The following is a 23,912-nucleotide window of genomic DNA, read 5'->3' as shown; positions in this document are numbered from 1 at the left end:
TAGAAGTTTGTAATTTATGTTTTATTTAAGAATCATGCCCAGTTTTACTATTTCACAAGAATGAAGCAAAGGATAAAGATAAGCTTCATTCACACTTCCTGGCTGTTGATTACTGGCAAGCTTCTGGCCACCGGGTCGTTGATCTATTCAAATGGCACTCCTTATTCACTTGAGTACAGGATTTTAAAAAGATAATTATGATATGAACACAGGCATGAGCTATTATACATAATTACAAAAGCTGGTCAACTCTGGTCTCATCAGTAGGAGCGAATGGCTGGAGGGACTGTGGCACAGTCAGCCTCATTTAAAGTTTTGTCGATCACTGGTCTGTATTGCAACGAAACCTTAAAAAGAAGAATCGACAGTAAGTTAAGCAAAATTTGTAGAAAAACATACAAATAGCATTCTACTGTGTTTTGAAAAATTAGCTGTAAAAGTTATTTGCAGACTATTTCAGGAACTTAAAAACACAAGTACTCACTGGAGTATTTTTCAGTAACAAACTCAAAAATGATCTAAATGCATAACAAGGGACCAGCCATGTAAATTATGGTAAATCCATGTAATGAAATACAGCAATTAAAATAACAATGTATTAAGTTCTTGATGCTTTACACAAATGCTCAAGAAGTGAAACCCTGCATACACTGTCATTCTTTAATTATGTTTAAAGTATATATTTACAGTTTTTTCTACTTGTATTTATATACATACACACAAGGAAAAGTATATGCACGTACATGCAAAACCCGAAGGAAATATTTCAGAATGATAATGAAGGCTATCTCTGACTGGTGAGCTTACAAACATTAATTTTCTTTATTTTTGTACTTTCTATACTTTCTAAAATGAGCACGTATTTCTTTTATAATTGTAAAAAGCCTTGAACATTACTAAAAATAGGACTGTACCGAGAGGAAAGTCTGATTTCTATACACTGTCAGAAAATAGACTTCATGCAAAGTTATGAAAGTTATTGCCTACCTGAAAGAGACACAGTAGGCTCTCTGTATTAAGTGATGGCAAAGAGAGCACAACATTATTTCTGTAGACTCACATAAATGATTAAGACTATCCCTTACAAGCCTGAAAAGCTTAAGGGTAAACACTTTATGTCTTATTTCTGATTCTTAATGCCCAGCAGAAATGCCAAATGGGTGAATTATGCTTTGGTGGATTAAGACTGTGAGTTTCTACTATAACCTAAGCGGGCTGTTCCTAGGACTCTGCCCACCTCACCCCCTCCTCTGCTTGCTCTGTATCCAGGCCGATGCTTCGGGCTGCACAGCATACCCTGGGGTTCCCTGAGGCTGCTTCCAGGTGGTCCGGCCAATGGGAAAAAAGGAGTGTTTCCCTGTCCCACCCCTACACCCCGACCTCACTCTCAATAGGCTTCATAATCATCATTCCCTCCCCTGCCACCAAGGCTTGGACGCGCACTCCTTGTCGGGTGCTAAAGCTGTGGAAGGCCAGCCCTTCTAAACTACTCGCCCACGCTGGATTCTGTTTCCAGGCAGAAGCCTGAGTGTCCTTTTCAGTGGTGTCTCAAATCTGTCAACAGTCAACTTAAATCCATGTTGCTTCTCCTAGTCCATCATATGCTGAACTCCAGAGCGTATGGGACAGCATATTTATCAGTGCATACGTGAGCAGAACACATTCCCCACATACCTTCCCAGTCTTGACATCAACATAGGAAAGGGTGTGCTTCCTCCAGTGCTCCTCAAATGGCTTCTTCTGCTGCCCCTGGATGGGCTTAGAGTAATCATACTCATCAATCCGCTCCTGAAGCCAGAGAAAGTAAGTTTATTTCAGAAAATGCCATTAACTATTACACTTCAAATTTCTTATTTCTCTAACAGGGCAATATAACTGGAAAACATAGCAAACTCATTAAAATGATACACGAGAGACTAGTCTGATATGAATCCCCCTAGATCCCACTCAATGAGGAGGTATCCACTGTCCTAAACAGACCTTGTTCACAGAGAGCTGGGACATTCATGGTCCATTTTTCAACCCATGTCCCTTCCCTTCTACCATTCCTAATGAAAAACCATTCTGTGTATATCTGACCTAAAAGAACACACTGTATGAAACACAGTGCAAGTAAGTCCCAAATGCAGGTGGAATGGAGAGATGAGACCCGTGATACATTTGCCAGCAGTCAGTCCTCCGGAGTGCCCGTCCATCCTGGGGCTCACGGGCAGGCCGTTCCTTCACTCCAGAGCCTCCACAGCACAGGTCCCGACAAGGGCAGGACCCAGTAAGGCCACAGAGCTAGGCAGTGGGTCTGCAGCTGCACTGTGAGCCCAGAGGTCCACTGCTACAACTACTGGGAGGGTGGCTGCAGAAATTAGCCTGATCTTTTACGCACTTAAAAGTTCATCAAAAACTTGTCTTTTTGCTCATATTCTGGGAGACTTCGAGTTCTTCTTTCAGCTTTTTTCATTTAAATGTTTCAATTTTAGCAATTATATTAAAATTTTGCTCAGAAAGTCTTAAAAAAGAAGCCGAATACTTAAAGAGTATCCTACACATGGTAATGGGTAAGACATACGAGAGCCACTTAAAGTAAAAACCAGGGGCACCTGGCTGGCTCAGTCAGTGGAGCATGCGGTTGTGAGTTTCAGCCCCATGTTGGGGGCAGAGATTACTTAAAAATAAAATTTAAAAATAACAACAAACTGAGGGTTGACACAGGGAGGTGAGTTGGGGATGGGCCAGGTGGGTGATGGGTATTAAGGATGACACTTGTGATGAGCACTGGGTGTTGTATGTAAAGTGATGAATCACTGAATTCTATTCCAGAAACCAATATTGCACTGTATGCCAACTACCTAAAATTTAAATTAAAAATAAATAAATAAATAAAAACACACAAGTGTAAAAAAAAAAAAAAAAAGATGCTTTCTATAAAAATAAACGAATAAATAAAAATAGAATACAAATGAAAAGATTCAAACTGTTTCTGCTGAGTGAGGCGAGCAGGGAGGTGGGCAGAGGCAGGCCTCTCACCTGGGATCAAGTGGGGCTGTAGCACTTCCCCTTATGTCTAAACACATACTTAGGGGTGAGCTCTCTTGCGGGAGCAGCTTCCCCCTGCCTTCCTTCCCCCCTTCCCCCTTCCCCCCTTCACACATCTGCTGTGACTGAATGAAAACTCCTTCACCTCAGCCACACAAACTGCTGACCAACCCACAGTCTGGAGAAGTTTCTAGTCCTCAGTACAGGTGATGAATGTGCTTAATAATCTAATCCAGCTTGAGTCGGTGAAAGGTAAATTAATAAAATTTCACAGTAAATCAGAAGCTAATCCTCTTGCTGTAGCCAATTTCCCCATTCGCCATGTCCAGCTGACTGGGGAGGCTGCCACCAGCAACACCACATGTTGCTGAACCAAAGCCTATCTGTCTGGAAGGTGGCTCAGGCCGGACTGATGCTCCATCCTGAACTTGTGTTTGCCCTCAAGTGCCCATTTCCTCAATGTTTTCCTTTCATATGCTGAGTGCTCTGTTCTGGAAGAATCTGAACTGTACTCTGCATGAAAATCAGGTTACTTTGGGACACCTGGGTGGCTCGGTTGGTTAAGCGTGAGCCGGTCGTATCTCAGGGTTTTGGGATCAAGTCCCACGTCGGGCTCCCTGCTCAGCGGGGAGTCTGCTTCTCCCTCTGCCGCTCCCCTCACCCCGCCCCCCCGCCCCACTCGAGTTCATGCACGTGCTCTCTCTCTCTCAAAGACGAGGTCAGGTCTCAGTAACTGACTCATCATTTTAGCACCTTCTGGCAACAGTGCTCAGACTGCACACTAATCTCTGACCTCGTAACAGTTCGGAGTGTTCTGTTAGAGGTGCTGCTACTGGCGGCAGATGCCAATCTGAAGCAAGAAAAAGGTCATGCTGGTACTAACACAGTGATACCAAAGTATGAAAGTTATCAAGGGGAAAAATATTGTTTTCAATTAACTTTTGGGAAAATGGAGTGAAATGTACAGAAAGCGCAGGGTTAGGGACTGAGCAATGCCACTGGACAGAAAACATGATGTGCACATGGGATGTGTTGTCAAGACGCACCCTGTAATCTTCCCTGGCATGAGCACCACGAGACTCCTTCCGGGCCTCTGCTCCGTAAATGGTCTGAAGTGCACAGAGCATCAGGTTCTGCAGCTCCAGGGTCTCCACCAGGTCGGTGTTCCAGACCATTCCTGGGGACACACAAGGCACCCATGAGAAAGAGGATCCAGTCAGATGGGTCCTCCGGGCTGTGACTGTGGGCTTGCCAGTTTTGACACAAACAGCAAGGATGGGGATAAGGCAGCACTAAGTGGCACAGACAGGGCTCTGAGGCACCCCAACTGTATGCAGGGGCCCATGGAACTGCTTACCTCGGTCAAACGTCTTCAGATGTTTTAGGTCTCCATACAGCTGGCTGACTTTCTCACACCCTTCCTGTAACACACTTCCCACCCGGAACACCGCAGCATGATTTTGCATCGACTGTAACACAAAATATCATTTGTAAATCTTCAACTAGTATGAAGAAGCCATGCCTAAAACTGGTAAACCCTTTAGATTTTTTCTTACACATTTCACTTTTACTTTTGAAGATTTTATTTTGAAGTAATCTCTACACCCAATGTGGGGCTCAAACTCACAACCCTACTCCACCAACTGAGCCGGCCACGTACCCCTGCATTTCATTTTTTATGAAATATTTATGTAAATCAAATTTAAAAACTACGAAATTCAGACTGAATCTATGACTCTGAATTCTACTTTGTTCTTTAAGTAAGCTCTATGCCCAAATTGGGCTTGAACACACCACCTTTTTTTTTAAATTTTTTTTATTGTTATGTTAATCCCCATACATTACATCATTAGTTTTAGATATAGTGTTCCATGATTCATTGTTTGTGCATAACACCCAGTGCTCCATGCAGAATGTGCCCTCCTCAATACCCATCACCAGGCTAACCCATCCTCCCACCCCCCTCCCCTCTAGAACCCTCAGTTTGTTTTTCAGAGTCCATCGTCTCATGGTTCGGCTCCCCCTCCGATTTCCCCCCCTTCGTTCTTCCCCTCCTGCTACATTCTTCTTCTTTTTTTCTTTCTTAACATATATTGCATTATTTGTTTCAGAGGTACAGATCTGAGATTCAACAGTCTTGCACAATTCACAGCGCTTACCAGAGCACATACCCTCCCCAGTGTCCATCACCCAGTCACCCCATCCCTCCCACCCCACCCCCCACTCCAGCAACCCTCAGTTTGTTGAACACACAACCTTAAGATCAAAGTCGTGTGTTCTACTGACTGGGCCAGCAGGTGCCCATTACTCTGAATTTTATTTTATTTTTTAAGATTTTATTTATTTATTTGAGAGAGAGAATGAGATAGAGAGAGCATGAGAGGGGGGAGGGTCAGAGGGAGAAGCAAGCTCCTTGCTGAGCAGGGAGCCCGATGCGGGACTCGATCCCGGGACTCCAGGATCATGACCTGAGCCAAAGGCAGTCACTTAACCAACTGAGCCACCCAGGCGCCCCCATTACTCTGAATTTTAAAGTGAAGTTTGTTCATGGGCACTTTTAAGATCTACTCTCTTAGCAACTTTCAAATATGTAATGAAGTGTAATTAAGTGTAATTATCACACTGTACATTACAAGCCCCAGGACTTACTTATTTTTAATTGGAAGCTTGTACCTTTTGTCTCCTTCCACCCACTCCCCATCTCTGGCAACCGTCAATCTGTTCTCTGTATCTATGAGCTCAGTTTCTTGTTTTTTAAGATTCTACAGTAAGTGGAATCATATTTGTCTTTGTCTGACTTATTTCACTGAGCATAATGCCCTCTAGGCCCACCCATGTTGTCACAAATGGAAGATTTCATTCTTTTTTATGCCTCAATAACATGTTTATACACATATAAAATATACACCACATATAAAGTATATAGAACATATACACATATCTTCATTATCCATTCATCCAATAGACATCTAGGTTATTTTCATATCTTGGTTATGGTAAATAATACTGAAATAGACATGGGATACATTTATCTTTTGGAACTAGCGTTTTCATTTCCTTTGGATAAATACACAGAAGTGGAATTGCTGGATCATACAGTTCTATTTTTAATTTTGGGGGGGAACCTCCATACTGTTTTCCACGGTGGCTGCACCAATTTGCATTCCCACCAACAGTCATGAGGGTTCCCCTTTCTCCGCAACCTTGCCAACATTTGTGTTTCTGGTCTTTTTGATACTAACCATTTCTGATGGGTGTGAAGGTGTGTTTCTGATTAGCATTTCCCTGATGAGTGGTGATGTTGAGCATCTTTTCACATGTCTGCCACCTGTATGTTTTCTTTGGAAGAATGTTCAGATCCTCTGACCATTTCTTAGATTGTTTTTATGCTATAGAGTTGTAGGAGTTCTTTATATATTTTGGGGTATTAGTCCCTTATCAGATGCATGACTTGCAAATATTTCCTCCTACTCTATAGGCTGCCTTTTCATTTTGTTGGGTTTCCTTTGCTCTGCAGAAGTTTTTTAAGTTTGTTGTGGTCCCAGCAGTTTATTTTTACTTTTGTTGCCTTTGCTCTTGGTGTCAAATCCAAAAACTCACCGCCAAGACTGTTATTAAGGTGCTTACCATCTGTGTTTTCTTCTAGTTTTATGGTTTCAGGTCTTATATTCAAGTCTTTAATCCATTTTGAGTCAGTTTTGTGTGTGGGTAGATTCATTCTTTCGCATGTGGCTGTTCAGTTTTTCCAGCACCATTAGAGACTGTTCTTTTCCCATTGTGTATTCTTGGCTCTTTTGTTGTAAATTAATTAGCCATATATACATGGGTTTATTTATGAGCTTGATTCTATTCCATTGATCCACAGGTCTGTTTTTAGGCCGATACCTTACTGTTTTGATTACTATTCCTTTGTAATATAGTTTGAAATCAGGGAAAGAGCTATGCCTCCAGCTTTCTCTCTCAGGATTGCTTTGGCTATTCAGAATCTTTTGTGGTTCCATACTAATTTTAGGATTGTTTCTTCTATTTCTGTAAAAAAATGCCATTGGAATTCTAACAAAGATTGTACTGAGTCTGGGGATTGCTTTGGTTGATATGAATATTTCAACAATATTAATTCTTCCAATCCAGGAATACAGAATATCTTTCCACTTATGTAGGTCTTCAACTTTATTAATGTTTTACAATTTTCAGGGTACAGATTTTTCCCCTCCTTTAAATTTATTCCTAGGTATTTTATTCTTTTTGATGCAATTGTAAACGAGATTATTTTTTCTTTCAGAGCGTTCAATATTTGTGTAACAGAAACAACAGATTTTTATGTATTGATTTTCTATCTGTCAACTTTACTGAATTCATTTACTAGTTCTAACTTTTTTTGGTGGAGTCTGTGTCATATGTGATCTGATATATCTGTAAACAATGACTTACTTCTTCCTTTCCATTTTGGATGCTTTTATTTCTCTTTCCTGCCTGACTGCTCTAGCCAGGACTTCCAATGCTGTTGAACAAAGTGGTGAGAGTGAACATCCTTCTCTTGTTCCTGTGGTGAAAGCTTTCCACCACTGAGTATAACATTAGCTGTGGACTTGTCATGTATGGCCTTTATTACATTGAGATAAGTTCCCTCTATACTTGCCTCATTGAGAGTTTCATCATAAATTGATGTTAAAATGCAGTTTTGATTAAAGCTTTTAAAAAAATGTTTCTATGTTCCCATTAAGTATGTGTCTTAAATCCACATACATTAGTTCAAGTGGAACATTTTGCATTTAGGGAAGGCAGTTTGTGGAACTCGGCCAGGATCTGTGATTCCAAGCAAACTTAACTTCTGAGGCGTGATATACTGAATGGTGGCAGAAAGGTTTAAGGGCACCACCTTTGAATTCCCAAGGAGACACCAGCTCCTATGGTTTTGTTTTGTTTTTTAAGATTTTATTTGACAGAGAGAGAAACAGTGAGAGAGAGAACACAAGCAGGGGGAGTGGGAGAGGGAGAAGCAGGCTTCACGCCGAGCAGGGAGCCCGATGTGGGGCTGGATCCCAGGACCCCGGGATCATGACCTGAGCCGAAGGCAGACGCTTAATGACTGAGCCACCCAGGCGCCCCAGCTCCTATGGTCTTGCCCCACTTTTGAGAGCTGGTGGTAAATGTTCTAGGAGCTAGCAGATTGCCCCTTGGTGACACAAACTAATAAGTGCTGAGACTATGAGGTGGTCAGCAATGAGCATGGGGTGGATGGTCACGAAGAAGAGGGAGAAGTAAGAGGCCTGGGAACCCTCCCTGCCTGTCTACTGGTTAATCTTGTAAAAAACCCCTCATATGTCAAATTCCTGTATGGCTTTATTGTTTATGCTCTTAGGAAATGTGACATGAAATAAACCTGACATTTATTTTAGGATCTACCTCTATTTCCTACCACTTACTGACCTTTCACCGCTCTTGAAAAAGCCCTTTCTTTATCCCATGCTCAATCACAGCGTGTGCCTGGGCCTACGTCTGGACTCCACTTTGTGCCACTGATCTCTACCATAGACTAACACAGCTTGTTGACTTAGTTCTGTTTAGCAGACATCTCATCTATTTCTTTAAAATGATAAATTCATTTTTATTTTATTTTTAAAGATTTTATTTACTTGAGAGAGGAAGAAACAGACTCCCAGCAAACAGAGAGCCTGATGCGGGGCTCGATCCCAGGACCCTGAGATCATGACCTGAGCCGAAGTCAGATGCTTAACTGAACCACCCACGTGCCCCAGAACGATACATAATTTTAAATATATATATATATTTTTAAAGATTTTATTCATTCACTTGAGACAGAGATACAGAGAGGGAGAGAGAGAGCATGAGCAGGGAGAGAGGGAGAGGGAGAAGTAGGCTCCCCGCTGAGCCAGGAGCCTGATGTGGGGCTTGATCCCAGGACCCTGGGATTATGACCTGAGCCAAAGGCAGACGCTTAACCATCTGAGCCACCCAGGCGCCCCCATAATTTTAAAATTATAATGCACACCATCAAATGTCCTGGCCTTTCAGGACAAGCAAACGGAAAAAACTATCTTAGAACCTAGTAAATGTTAGTTAAAACATTCTTTTATTACATTCTTCAGTGCTCATGTTTTCATACTCTTTAGGGTTATGTTTATTCAAGGCATTTTACACTTTTTGGCTGTACTGTGAATGAAATAATTTTCAAGTGGATTACTGCAGGCATACTGGAAAGCTACTGATGAATCTTTTACACAGATATCTTACTTCATTCTTGTTTTTACTAGTTTTTTACTTACTGTCTTGAGATTTTTTTTTTTAAAGATTTTATTTATTTATTTAACAGAGAAAGAATGAGAGAGAGAGAGAGAGAGCACATGAGAGGGGGGAGGGTCAGAGGGAGAAGCAGACTCCCCACTGAGCAGGGAGCCCGATGCGGGACTTGATTCTGGGACTCCAAGATTATGACCTGAGCCAAAGGCTGTCACTTAACCAACTGAGCCACCCAGGCGCCCCCTGTCTTGAGATTTTTAATTGTAAGTAATGATACTTTTGTCTACTCCTTTTCAATACATACCTCACTTCTTTTCTATCTTACTGTATCAGCTGGACATTAGCAGAAAAATTAGTCCCCCAACTCAAATGTGCATTCCAAGAAGGCAGGATTTTGTTCAGACGACTGGGGCATCCAGAACACTGCCTGGCACACAGCAGATAACAATTCAGGTGGTCCCTTACCTATGACGGTTTGACTTATTGTTTTTGAACTTTACAATGATGCAAAAGTCATCTGCATTCCGAGAACCCATATTTTGAATTTTCATCTTTTTCCAGGCTAGCGATGTGCAGAAAGGCACACTCTCCTGATACTGGGCAGTGGCAGCAACCGCAGCTCCCACTCAGCCCCAGGACCCCGAAGGTCAACAACCATCTGCACTCACACAATCATTCTGTTTTCCACTTCCAGGACAGTACTCAATAAATTACATGAGACGGTCAACACTCCAACATAAAACAGGCTTTGTATTAGATGAGTTTTCCCTCCTACTGACTAACAAGTGTTCTGAGCACGTTTAAGGTCAGCTAAGCAGATGTTCAGTAAGTTAGAGGTGTATTAAATGCATTTATGATTTACACCACTCTCAACCTTCATCAGGATGTAACCCCATCCTAAGTCAAAGATCTGTATGTGCCTTACTTGGTGGGAATGCCTCTAGGATTTCCTATTTCAAAATACCTCATGGATTCACCATTTCCACACCTAAAATGAAGTTCCTACTATCCAGTGCAGTGATTACGTCTGTCATAGCTGGCCTCCAACTCCTGATATCAAAACCCTATAAAAGTCCTGCACAGTACCTCTTGGCTGGTTTCCTTAAACATACCTCTGTCCTTCACTCGTGCTATTTGCCTTACCTTTCCAGGAAGCCTCCCTGAAGCTCAGTCTCCCTAAACACAGAACCACACAGTCCTATAAAAGTTGCAGTATGCAACTTTTTACTTTTGATAGTGAGAGTCTGTGCCACTGAACCCCTTTCAGACTATGACTAAAAGCAAGGGGCTTCTTTTCGGAATATGCCTCCACACAGGAATTCTTGTACATGATTTCAACTCGACAGAGAGCTCATTTGTGGGCCAAGAATCCCTGTATTAGAAGAATCTGATGGATCCCTAGCTGTTTTACATACTATTTTTATGGATCTAACCCTGTGTTATCCAGTGCAGTAGCCACATGTAGTGCTTTATATTAAACTGAAATTGAATAAAATTAAAATTGAGGTCTTTAGTCAGACTGCAGACCTCAGGCTCCAGTCACATGTGGAACATGACATGTTTTCACCCTCAGAGAACATTCCATCAGATGTGCTCATCTAGAAGGGAAATATATCCTGACAACCACCAGTGCACAGATTACCATTTCTACCCACCACCCACATTCCCCTCTCGTCCTGATTTTATTTAGAGGCTTCAATGGGCCCAGTTTAAAGACATTTCCCAGAGCTGCTGGAGGCTGGGTGTGATGGTGGGATTAATTTCTTGGCAATGAGATGTGCTGGGCTTTCAGGAAGTCTGCTACAAGGAAGCTCCCAGCTGGGAACTGAGCTTCTCAGACCTTTCACTGTCCCTCCCCCTTCAGGCTTTGACATACACATGAAGGCAGAGAGGGTCTGAGGAAGGAAGCCACGTGCAAGCACCCTGGGGCGTATGAGAGAATCACAGTTTCTGCCCTGGGCTGCTATCTCCGGCCTTCTGTGTGTAAGGTGTCCTTTTGCTGTTCACCCTGAGCCCGGCACAGGGGAATGGACACACCAGTATGTGTGCACGTGCTTACCTTCTGCATGTTGAGTCGTAGTTCTGATGTTCTTATGCTTCCATCAGCAAATCTCAATTTGTCAAGATTCATGACAGACTCTTCCCCGGCATTTGGTTTAATTGGGGGAACTTTATCTCCTTAAAAAACAGACAAAAAGCTAGAATTTAATGGAGTTTGGGAGACATACACAAACTGAGCTGATATTCCACCTGGACCACCCTATACCTAAGGAACCACAAATGGACTAGGGGCCAAAGAGTAAACATAAAGACAAAATTTCTGGCAAGGAGTAGGTATCCAATAAATCTCTGAACAAAACAGAAACCATTCCTAAGTTTAAAAATCAGATTTATGCAAAGAAACCTTGCTTTATTACTCTATTAAAGGGAAAACTGGCACCTTCACAACAGCGAGCAGTTTCCAACAATTCTGCCAACATGCCCCACCACCACCAATGGTGGTCCTCATTCAGGGACGAGGGAGGGCCTGGCCAGGCATGTTTAGAAGTCTCCTGCTAATTCGGACCTTTGCATCTGCTTACCTAAACCTCAAGACCTGTTTTTCTGACTTTTCTAAAAAGATAAATGTTTCAAAAATTTTTAAAGGTTTTTTTTTTTTTTTTTTTCTAATGACATGTTTTGAAATGTATTTTCTTCAATGGGTAATACGGGCAGAGGGTATGAAATGAGGAAACAAAGGTTTGCAGGTAACGTGGGATCGCTCACAGCCACTCTCTGCAAGGAGGGCACCGGTCCTTCGTGTGACCCACCCCAGCTCTTCCAGGCCAGCTGCGGTTTCCTCTGCTTTTGTTTGTAGTGTTTTTTTAAAAAAGGGATCATTTGGGGCTCCTGGTGGCTCGGTTGGTTACGCATGTGACACGCATGTGACTCTTGGTCTCAGCTCAGGTCTTGATCTCAGGGTCATGAGGTCAGGCCCTGTGTTGGGCTCCACAGTGTGGAGCCTACTTAAAAATAAATTAAAAGTTAAAAAGTAATCATTTACCAAAATTATTTTTCTTTAGGTGCACAGTTCTACAAATTTCGACACATATATGGGTTCCTGTAACCATCATAATTAAGGTACAGAATAAAATACATTATTAGGGTATAAAATGTTTAAAATATTCAACATTTGGGGCGCCTGGGTGGCTCAGTCAATTAAGCGGCTGCCTTCGGCTCAGGTCATGATCCCGGGGTCCTGGGATTGAGCCCCGCATTGGGCTCCCTGCTCTGCGGGGAGCCTGCTTCTCCCTCTCCCTCCGCCTGCCGCTCTGCCTACTTGTGCTATCTCTCTGTCAAATAAATAAATAAAATCTTAAAAAAAAAAAAAAAAATTCAACATTTGGGAGGATGTAGCAGTGCTTTTCTTTCCCTTTTGTTTTTAAAAGTTAAAATATAATTAAGGTATAGTATCATTTTTGGTGTAGTTTTGTACATTTTGCCAGAGTTGCACAAGGCCCACCATGATTAGGATGGTGACCAGCAAGCCACCTTATTCTCTAGTTTTGTCTCTTCCATTATGTTATACAAATAAAATCAGATGTATGTAGCCTCTTGAGCCCAGATCATACAACCTAATACGTCTGATATCCATTCGTGTTGTTGCACGTACAAGTAGTTTGTTCCTTTTTTTTATCACTGACTTAAAATGTCTTTTTTTACAATGTGCACTGACCTTTCAGATACAAAAGTACAAGATATTTTTACAAAACTTCCTTTTTCTCATTTTCAAAGAAAGGGAACCTCGAATTTCCTGCTTTGCTCTGAGATTTGATTTCAGGCTTCACCAGTACAATGGAATGAGCACTAGGTCTGGTGTCAGACAAGGTGGTTTTGACCCCTTTTGTAGCAAAGACGGGGACAGTGCCCCACCTCTGCCTATCAGCCTGGACTTGTAGTCAGAGCAAGGGAGAAGGTGTCTGGAAATGACTGTCCTTTTCATTACACGTACCTGCTGACTGCAGATGTAAAGGGGAGTGTGGCGTGTTATACTGAGGGCTGTGTTTCACTAGTAGGAGAGTAAGACTTCCGCCAGCTTAAAATCCAGACAAAAAGCTTTTGTTCAATAAAAACAGCAGAACTGAGACTAAATGGTTACCACTAGTGAAGCATAAGGGGAAGAACAGGGGCCCAGGGATTCCCACCACCCTCCCCTCGGGAACAGTGTCTCATCTCACCTGTTGTTCTGAGCAAATGGGCCACAGTAACCTACATGGACCCTCTGGGAGCTCATTTCAACAGTAGTGTCCTGTTCATAGTGGGACTCGCGCTTCCAGCACATATTGCCTCAGCAAATTATTTTAAGTTACTAGAAGAACACAATCACTGACCGAAAACCACTGTGTCACTGCAGGGAGAGCTGTACCCAACCCTTTGTTTTGTGTGCATTAGGTTCTGCTTTAACAGATTATTTATATATATATTTTAGAACCTCAATTACTTTTCCATAACTACTGAGAACTTATACATTTTCATTTTTAAAATATTTCATTGCAAGTAATTTATAATGAGCAAGCACTATGTGATAAACTTCCTCTCAAAACAACTCCTTGGGGTGGGGGGATGGGTTAGCCCGGTGACGGGTATTAAGGAGGGCACGTTCTGCATGGAGCACTGGGTGTTATACGCAAACAAGGAATCATGGAACACTACAGCAAAAACTAATGAGGTATTGTATGGTGACTAACAAAATAAAATAAAGAACAAAAAAACAAAAAACAACTCCTTCATGGTGACTTTCCTAAAGAGAACATAATGACTACAAAACAAAATCTAACCAAAACCAGGTTACCCTCTAAACTGTTAAGACCCTCACCCAGCCTATGTCTAGTCTCTGTCACCATATAAATCTCTGAATCACTGTTTCCTCACTCATAGGGGGGAAAAACAGACTACCCCTCCACGATCACGAAGCAAATTTCCAATTACAAATCCCGACATGGTAACCTCTCACCTCCCAACAGCCTGGCTACTTGAAGAAAACACATACCAGGTCTGCAGGACTCTGCAATACTCAGAGCACACGCCCGGCCAAAGACGACCAGGTCCAAGAGCGAGTTTGCCCCGAGACGGTTGGCACCGTGCACTGAGGCGCAGGCGGCCTCCCCACAGGCATACAGGCCGGGCACGATCTGATCCTGGCCGTTCACGTGCCTCAGGACCTGTGGAAGGAAGACTGAAGACTTCAGGAGCACAATCTGCACAGCCCTGCTTCCCAGTAGTGGGGCATCTGCATGCCGGTTCAGAGGAAGGAGGGCAGGTAAGGACTGGATCTGCTCTCGTCTACAGGGAACCCTCTGACCACGTGTGCGCCCGGATACTCAGCCACCCCAGGCAGAGACAGGTCCAAGGACCCCACACGGCAGCACCTGTGATTTCAATCCCACAGCTACGGCTCATGAGAAACCTCACTCACCACCTCTGACTGACCCCCTCACTTCCATACTCTGACTCTGGATTCAAATGAAGGGAAGGGAGTATGGCATATCATTTGTCTATAAAGACAGAAGGAGATCCCCTGCCACCTTGCCTGAGGAGAGGCCAAAACAAAATCTGGGTGGACTGCAAACCACTTGAAAGTATTTGTTGTAAAGAGAATATGAATTACAAGGTCACCGTAAAAGTAACAAGAGATCATAAAAGAAAATAAATTATAAACTGGGAAAAGCTGCAAATGATATTGCATCTACGACTGTGTACTACAGAGGGATCTGTAAGTTACCAGTGACTGCTCGTTATTACGGAGTGAATGCAAACACTGGTACGTGCCCGAGCCCCACTGTGCCCTCCAACAGCAACTCAGTGCTTTCTGAGGAAACCATGTCTTCTCCTGAGTCCGCAAGGGACAACTGTGAGGTGGGCCCATCGTTCCTGCCCTCTTCCCCACCACGGAAGGGCCCGGGCTTGGTCACCTGCCCCTTGTAGTTGGTGGGAATACCACCCATGTTATAATGCACAGTGGGAAGGACAGGGATCGGCTCCTTGGTGACATCCACGCCTGCAAAGATCATGGCCGTCTCTGAAATGCCAGGCAGGCGTATGGCCAGCTGCTCGGGGGGTAGGTGGTGCAACTGCAGGTGGACGTGATCTTTCTCAGGGCCACAGCCTCTGGTGGGAAAGGACATCATGGTGTGAGGCAAAGAAAGGTAAATACAGAAAATGTGAGACCACAAAGTCACTGAAGCATATCAAGTTCCACTATGCTGTACAAAATTTCCCCTCACTTGTGGTCATCCATTCTTCACGTCTTTTCTGAGCACCTACTATGTGCCAGGGTGGACTCCACATGGTGGGACACAGCCAGAACATGGACAGACATCCTGCCCTCACTGGGCTCACACGCCAGTCTTGGGAAGTCACAATGTGTTTTCCTTGATAAATGCATTAGGAAGTCCTTTCAATATAAATACTGCAAATATAAAGTGTCTAGAGGCTGTTAACACCAAAAATTTGACCAGCACCAGCACAGTAAGGCGGCATTGGCAGTGAAGAGCTGACACTGCTTCGATGAACAAGAGCCCGCACCCCGACGGTCCCGAAACAGCATCAAAGGTCCACATGCTAACTTCAGGTTGCAGGCACGTCTGCCTCTATCACAACACTCAGCCAAACGCCCCAAAATGCTGGTCTTTAGAGCAGTATCATAAACTGACAGTCACAGGGCAGCAGGTAACTGCACGCAGCCTACAGAGTTGGGTGGGGTAGCGTGGGACGGGGTGCTGAAACTCACACACAAGTCACACCAGCCCATGTTAGAACGTAGACACGAACAGCACCCACCAAAAGAGAAAGGAGGGGTGCATGTGTGCATGTGCACGGACACCTTTGGAGATGATCACACAGACCTTCCTTCACGGATTTCCAGAGTCATGGACCGAGACACAACATCTCTGGACGCCAGGTCCTTTGCAACCGGGGCATATCGCTCCATGAACCTTTCGCCTTGACTGTTAATGAGAATGCCTCCCTCTCCACGGCATCCTTCCGTAATGAGACAACCAGCACCATATATACCTGCAAAGAACCCAATTAATTAGATGTTTATAACCTAACAATTGCTAGGTCTATATTTCAAATGCAAATTTTTTTCAAGACATTTTTGGGGAAAGGAAAAGGTTATGCAAAGGGCATTGAGCTCAATGAGAATAATGTGGCAATGTGCTCACAAGAGAATAAGACAAAGGAAAGAATAAAGAAGAGTAGGAAGTTCTGATAACAAAAAGCACTGACAGAGCAGCAGTAAGGGGAAAGCTCAGCTGCTGTGGTGATGATGTCGCTTGGCTGAGTACGACGGCTGTGTTTAAACTTTCCACACAACCAAGCACACGTTAAATATCTCAGGTTTTGTTTTCATTTTAGAGCATCGTTTTGTGCCATGAAATTGCGACGAGATAGGAAAAATCAGCTTGGAAAGTTCCTATCTTTTTAAAGTCACTGGTTACGGGCTGCTTGCGTGGCTCCGTCAGTTAAGCGTCTGCCTTCAGCTCAGGTCACGATCTCAGGGTCCTGGGACTGAGCTCTGTGTCGTGCTCTCTGCTCAGCAGGGAGTCTGCTTCTCCCTCTCCCTCTGCCCCTCCCCCGGCTCATGCACACGATCTAATAAAATCTTTTTTTTTAAGATTTTATTTATTTATTTGACAGAGAAAGAGAATACAAGCAGGGGGAGCAGCAAAGGAAGAAGCAGGCTCCCACTGAGCAGACAGCCTGATGTGGGCCTTAATCCCAGGACACTGGGATCATGACCTGAGCTGAAGGCGGACACTTAACCAACTGAGCCACCCAGGCACCCCTTTAACAAATAAAATCTTAAAAAATAAGTAAGTCACTGGTAACAACCACAGCAATAATTATCACAGTTCATACTTATATTGTACTTGCTGTGTACAATTCTGTTTTCTAACGACCCCAGCAAATATCCCCATTTTCAGAGATGAGCAATGACAACTGAGGAACCTGTCAACGTCCTGCAGCTGGGAAGGCAGAACCAAACGCTCACTAGGCAACAAGGCAGGTCTGTGCCCTTAATCTCACTGTCCCTCAACATAATGAAAACAAGGAATGCCAAGCACTTGAATTTTAACAGGGAAACAAACGCATATGTTTGTCATGTTGACATCTGTCAATGTCATCTGAAAGCTAACACTTTCATTAGCACACCAGAAGAGTTAAGAGTCCTGCATTTCCTCTGCCTTTAGTTTCCTGGTTTCAACGGTGTTTCTTCCAGTGCTTTATTTCCTGTATACTGTAAAGGAAGCCTGAGAAATTGAGCTCTCAATAAGTTACAGGGGGAATTCAGAAGTCTCATTTTATTAGTGTTTTGTTTTTTTTTAAAGATTTTAATTATTTATTTGACAGAGACAGACACAGCGAGAGAGGGAACACAAGCAGGGGGAGTGGGAAAGGGAGAAGCAGGCCTCCCGCAGAGCAGGGAGCCCGATGTGGGGCTCGATCCCAGGACCCCGGGATCATGACCTGAGCCGAAGGCAGACGCTTAACGACTGAGCCACCCGGGCGCCCCTCATTTTACTAGTTAAAAACAGTAATTAAGGGGCGCCCGGGTGGCTCAGTTGGTTGAGCGTCCGACTCTTGGTTTCGGCTCAGGTCACGATCTCAGGGTCATGGGATCGAGCCCCAGGTTGCGCTCTGTGTGTGCTCAGCAGGGAGTCGGTTTGAGATTCTCCCTCTTCCTCTGCCCACTCCCCCACTCGTGCTGTCACTCGCTCAGATAAATAATATTTAAAAAAATGAAAACTACCTAAAACATTTTTTTATTTTTCATCCCTGCCAGGGGATCAGAAAAAAACAGACGGACAGAGCAAAGAGAAAAAAAAGGTCAGAGTCTTTAGCAAGGTGGCTGGCTACTGCCACCAGGTGTGGTGTCCCTCAGTTGACAAGTCAGAAAAGCAACCAGAAAGAAAGTTCAGAATGAGACTCATCCCTCCCAAGAGGCAGATCTCTCTCTCTGATTCATTTCTGGATAACAAACTCTCTCAAACCTGCACCCCGAGGGTAGACCTCCCTTCTGAACCCCACATTTGCAAACTCAACTATCTGAGGACCCAAGATGGGCTCAATCTGCCCATGACCGGGCAGTCATCAACACCTCACGGGGTCCTGTCTGCCACACTTTGTCCCAACTTGATTCTCTCCTGCTGTGACAGCCTGCTCTTTTCCCTACGACACTGAAATCTGCCCATGCCGTAACTCTGGTCAACAGCAACCCTCCTAGCTGTCAGACATCCACTCAGGAAATACTGACAAGGTCCTACTGTGTGCCAGGCACTGTGAACACAGCCATACCTGCCCCTGCCTCTGGGAGCTGACAACCAAGTCAGGGAGAGGGACGCTAACAGTCACGGCTTTACGACTGGAGCAGGTACCTCCAAAGCAAGAGATAGTTACGCTGGTGCCCTAAACTGCCTTGGGGGAAACAGGGAAAAATCTCCTGAGCAAATGACAAGCTGGGCTCTGAGAACATGCCAGTGCATGGAGGTGCAGAGGAGCATCAAGGTGTGGAGGCCTCAAAAGCCACGAAGAGCCCGGACCCCATGAGAGCGGCCCCGTCCTACCTGTGGGGTGGAACTGAACGAACTCCAGGTCCTGGCAGGGAAGGCCTGCCCTGGTGACCATGGCGGTGCCGTCGCCCGTGCTGGTGTGGGCGGATGTGCAGCTGAAGTAGGTGCGCCCGTAGCCTCTGGAAAACAGACGGGCCAGCAGAGGTAGGACGGCGGCGCACAGGGGACCGTCGGGTCTGCCTCTCTAATGGCGCCAGAGCGGAGAGCGCAGCCCAGCAGCACTGCCACACGTGCTGTCCGTCTGGGCCACCCTGGGTAACTGGGGTAGGCGCCCGAGGGACAGGGAAGGCACTCTCATCTGTACCTTAGTGCACTTTTGTGCTGAGTGACTTCCCTGATAAGCACATTGTACGTTAATACTAAAATTTCTAATGTCTATGGATTCATGCTTTTAAAGGCTTAAAATAACTGACAGTGTATGAAATGGAATTTACTTATTTTCATCATGTGAACAAACTACCCCAGAAAGTCAGTATAAACACAGTACCCACTAAAGCAAAAGAGAGGTTAGTCCGGAAAATGTCATGTGACTCTCCAGACCCGTTTCATCAAGGGTCCGCCCAGGTGCAAACTGAGGACAGATACTTCCTCACCCACCTGAGGCAGCTGCTGTGATTTCAAAGATACAGAACCGAGGCTGGCAAAGCTTATTATGCAGCTGGGATAGGTCACTGCCTGTGACTAAACCACTATTCCATAGTGCCTCCACTTTTATTAGAAGAAACTGAGACCCACCTTCCCTACAGAGAAATTAAATACAAGTTAGACTCCTACCCAGTAGCTACAACAGTGTTCTTGGCTCTTAGGCGATGGATGGACCCATCTTCTATGCACAGTGCAATAACACCACGACATTCCCCATTTTCCATCAAGAGATCCAAGGCAAAATACTCTACAAAATAGCTGGTATCATATCGCAGAGACTAAAAAACATGAAAGAAAAACAGGAATCCACAGTTTCAATTGCATTTAGGGTGTTAAATTGACATTTCAGCAATACTGCTCACGTGAACGGGTTAAAGGCCCTGATCTGGTGTGTAACAAATGGACAGCGTAAACCCTAGGAAAATACCAGGTTGCAAACGGAGTCAGAGTTCAGCTCACATCAGCCACAGTGCTGACGCTGTTGGGTGACAACACAAAAGGTAGCCCTCTCCTAGCTGTATGATCAGAACGTAAGGACACACGTGTCATGCACACCAGAGAAGACAATGTAGCTGCTTAGTGAAAGTGAAGGACCCTCACGGAACTGTCAGCTCCCCCATGTGACACACAATTCTGCGGGATGGGCGGATCCTGTCATGCATCTGTCAGTGCACCCAGCCAGAGAAGAAACCGGTGCCTTACACGTGTAAATCAATACCTTGTCCCCATCTGAAAGCGAGTTCAGAAAACTGACTATTCTGAATCAGTTATTCAGAATATTATCTGGCTATGCCAAAGTAGGCCCCAATTATCCAGTAACTCCTGTCCCCCGAATCTTAGTCCAGTTTGAACAGTTAAGTATTAAATCAATCAGTTCAGGAACTCAGAGGTACTGAGTCATAAAATACTTAATCTCTTCTTACACTTGCAGTGTGGCAGATCGCAAGTTCAAATATAGTATGTAATGATGATCAGTTTAATTTTCTAAAATGGACACTTCCAAATTAACAATTACTATACACATCCTACCAAGTTCCTCTGCTGTTTATTAAGTGACCCCGGAGCTGACACGCTGACATTCTGACCTGTCCCCAGGGTGGCCTGTTTCCAGCTCATCACCATACGCCCGGCCTAACCAGACCGTGTCGTCACCCTGCGCACCCAGGGCAGCCTCACCCTTCCATACAACGTGTGCAGCAGTGAGTGGCCAGTGCGGTCCGCCACACAGCAGCACCGGTGGGCCTGCCCGCCTTTCCCAAACTTGAGGCTCTGTCCGCCAAAAGCACGCTGGTAAATCCTCCCATCTTCAGTTCTGCTAAATGGCATGCCATAATTTTCCAGCTGTGAAATATAAAAACGAACACCTGGTACTTTGAAGGAATCAAGACATTCATGGCTACTTTACACTAAACAATTTCAACATAAACCTGCAAACCCCAAACCAATACATTCTATGAAAATTTGAACACTTCGGAAAAGAGAAAAACTTTGCTATTAAATGAACTGAATGGTTAATGACAGAAAAGATTTCCCTTGTTCCATCCACTCATTACCCTTCTTTGAGCTGACCACATTTGCCTCAACCTCCCTCTTGTATTAGACCACGTGAAGGTACTACCTCTACCACGGAAGCAGGAGCCTGCTCCGTCATGTAGTGGATGGCGTCCTGGTCCCCCAGCCAGTCGGAGCCCTTCACGGTGTCATAGAAGTGCCATCTCCAGTTGTCTTCCTCCATGTTCCCCAGAGCAGCATTGATCCCTCCCTGCAAACAGAGAGCAACCTTACAAGCTACAAGGAGGAGCCCCAGTGGCATCTTCCAGGCTCATCCTTTGCCCCCGTCCCAGAACTGGGTTCAGAGAAAGCCAACTGCTTTGACATGTCTGTAAGGGACCTGACTGTGGTCCGGTTACAAGACCTCCCTCAGCCTCAGTCCCCTTCCCTAAGAGTTGTCTGGAGGGTTAAGTGAGGTTATACGTGCAACGCTCAACACTTCCCAACCTGGCACATACAAGGTACTCAGTAAATCTGGGATAATTTTATGACAAAATGTTCCCAGTGGTATTTATGGGAATGTGTTAAAGACAAGAAGTGTTTACTGCCAAGGAATGAACTCTGAACTCAGAGTCACAGAACACGGCGGTACGGGGACAAACGTAATGCTCGCACTTTTCCTCTCCCAACTCAAAACTGGAGTACTCCTCTCTTTTTCACAAGTATAGGCACACAGAACTTCCCCCTCTGTTTTCCAACTGTTCCTCAGTCACAGCTTTTGAGTCAAGCAACCCACGCTGGAACTCTTTTCCCACTTGGTGCTACTGGGCCTCAATTTCCCATTATGTTTAGTTCCCAGGAAAGGTATCACTAGCACAGAGCCAGGAATCCTGTAATAGACATGCAGCAAAAGTTACCAAATTACTTCCTCCTCCTTCTCCAACCCCTTCAATTATAAACCCAGACACAATCCTGATTAAAAATGTGAAGTACCAGAGTAGTGGCAGAATAGAGAAAACCTAGTTCAAAATAACACAAAAATACTTGGCCCGGTGCGTGCACCGATGCTATTTACTGCTACTGTTAGTAAAAATCAGGGGCACAGACAGCTAGTCTTCCCAGAATCCCTAGAAGTACTGTTTTGTTTTTTTAAAGTGATCTCTATATCCAATGTGGGGCTCATGTTCTATAACAAAGCCAGCCAGGCGTCCCTGCAGAAGCACACTTTAGACTCTCCAGGCCCCACCGGTCTTATCCTTCCCCCAATTATACCTATTTTCTCTAGAATCTGCATTCAAGCTAAGCTATCCATTTCTCACTCTTTTTATTGAATACTGCATTATCTGAACACCTTATTATTTTACATTATTTATAATTACGTTTACATCCATATTTTCCTTTTAGACAATGAATTCTCCAAAGGTATATATTATTTATTTTTTCAGTGTACAAAACAGCATTTGAGGACAAAGTTATCTGGGCAATTAAGTGCCTGAAGAATGTTGCTGGACACTGAATACAGGCTACAGCAGTAATTAGGGTGGCTTTTACTGGGTCCTGGAAAGTCACCACATTCTCTGCTATCTCTATAAGGAAATGTGTTCCAAATACTGGAAAAAACAGTCCAGTATGCTTTTGGAATACTCAACCAGGGTACTACCCACAGTATGCCAAGAAAAAAAACAAAGTTATAAAGTCCCTGTGTAACATTTCACCTTACTTTTATCTTCTTCCCTAAATTCTGAGCTTTTTAAAGGCCAATGTTCTTTTATCCTACACACTCGTGCCATCACCATCATATTTATAACAAGGCCTACACCGAGGCTGCGGCAGTAAACGTGAGATCCGGGGCCAACAGCAGCAAGTCCAGAGACGCTCATTTCAGATTGGGAAGAGTACAGTGAAGACAAACCGTGGTGTGGGCAGGGGGTCTAGGTGGGTGCTCAGAGAAGACCTGAGTGTGACTGGAGCAGAAGAGAGTGGTAAGAGGCCCCAGAAGCGGCTCTGGCAGTGGGGGTGGTGGCAGTGTGGGCACAGACCCCCAAGCTGAGTGAGCAAATGGGTGCAAGGAGCAGAAAAAGACAAACGTGGCTGGAGTGTGGTGGGAAGGAGGCCTGTGGCAGGAGACCTCACTGCTGCGCAGGTGCCAAAACCACTCAGGGAGCCCCCTTCTCTTACCTGGGCCGCAACGGTGTGTGATCTGGTAGGAAAGAGCTTTGTGACGCAGGCCGTGTTAAACCCAGCCTCGGAAAGGCCGAATGCAGCTCGCAAGCCTGCCCCTCCAGCGCCTACCACCACTGCATCAAACTCATGGTCCACGACTGGGTACTGCGTAGAGATCTGGAAAGGAACAATTCACCTGTCAGCCCACTACTGGGTACTGCGTAGAGATCTGGAAAGGAACAATTCACCTGTCAGCCAGGGACTGTGGGTGCAGCTCAAGAGCGCAGAGAAACGGAAGGAGCAACAAAAGAGCAGCTGCAGCAAAGAGGGGCCTCCACCCTGTGGGGCAGCCCACACTGACAGGGCCAACACAGAGTTGCCAAAAGGAGAGCACTCATCCTGGCACCTAGGAAACCCACCACGAGGTGAAATGCTTAAGAGGTACAGCCTCAAAGCAAAGAACTGCAGGAGCAAAGGAAAGCAACAACACAAATCAGAATGTTAGTTCTAAATATGGCTTTTCTATTCAAATATATTCTTTATCTTTTTACGTTTATAGCAATATATACATAGGTTATGCTTATACGAATCTAAGCTCATAATGCAGTGTAGATCGTGATTCTCCACCTGTGATCAGCAAGTTTCTTATGACAGTGTTAATATGGTGTTTCATTTAGGTAAGCACATTGCCAGTCCATCTGGGCAACC

General features: G+C 44.6%; 1 protein-coding gene across 3 annotated transcripts in view; it reads right to left on the bottom strand.

Annotated features, from left to right (window-relative positions):
• Window positions 1-23,912, bottom strand: part of SDHA (succinate dehydrogenase complex flavoprotein subunit A) — a 30,948-nt gene continuing 7,036 nt past the window's right edge. For 2 of the 3 annotated variants that reach the window (XM_032415239.1, XM_032415240.1), the window contains exons 3-15: window positions 23,220-23,381; window positions 21,169-21,312; window positions 20,727-20,891; window positions 19,680-19,828; window positions 18,900-19,024; window positions 16,176-16,344; window positions 15,243-15,438; window positions 14,321-14,492; window positions 11,351-11,469; window positions 4,388-4,499; window positions 4,077-4,207; window positions 1,675-1,788; window positions 1-347 (exon numbers count right to left, since the gene is read on the bottom strand). In XM_032415239.1, the coding sequence (XP_032271130.1) occupies window positions 261-347; window positions 1,675-1,788; window positions 4,077-4,207; window positions 4,388-4,499; window positions 11,351-11,469; window positions 14,321-14,492; window positions 15,243-15,438; window positions 16,176-16,344; window positions 18,900-19,024; window positions 19,680-19,828; window positions 20,727-20,891; window positions 21,169-21,312; window positions 23,220-23,381 (1,845 nt within the window). In that variant the 3' untranslated portion in view covers window positions 1-260. Of the gene's footprint in view, window positions 348-987; window positions 1,011-1,674; window positions 1,789-4,076; window positions 4,208-4,387; window positions 4,500-11,350; window positions 11,470-14,320; window positions 14,493-15,242; window positions 15,439-16,175; window positions 16,345-18,899; window positions 19,025-19,679; window positions 19,829-20,726; window positions 20,892-21,168; window positions 21,313-23,219; window positions 23,382-23,912 lie in introns of all 3 variants that reach the window. The other variant, XM_032415241.1, reaches the window with a different exon arrangement.

The sequence above is a fragment of the Phoca vitulina genome, unplaced genomic scaffold (genome assembly GCF_004348235.1).
Source record: "Phoca vitulina isolate PV1807 unplaced genomic scaffold, GSC_HSeal_1.0 scaffold17, whole genome shotgun sequence".
NCBI classification, from domain to species: domain Eukaryota; kingdom Metazoa; phylum Chordata; class Mammalia; order Carnivora; family Phocidae; genus Phoca; species Phoca vitulina.
This window is presented reverse-complemented; position numbering and strand designations above follow the sequence as displayed.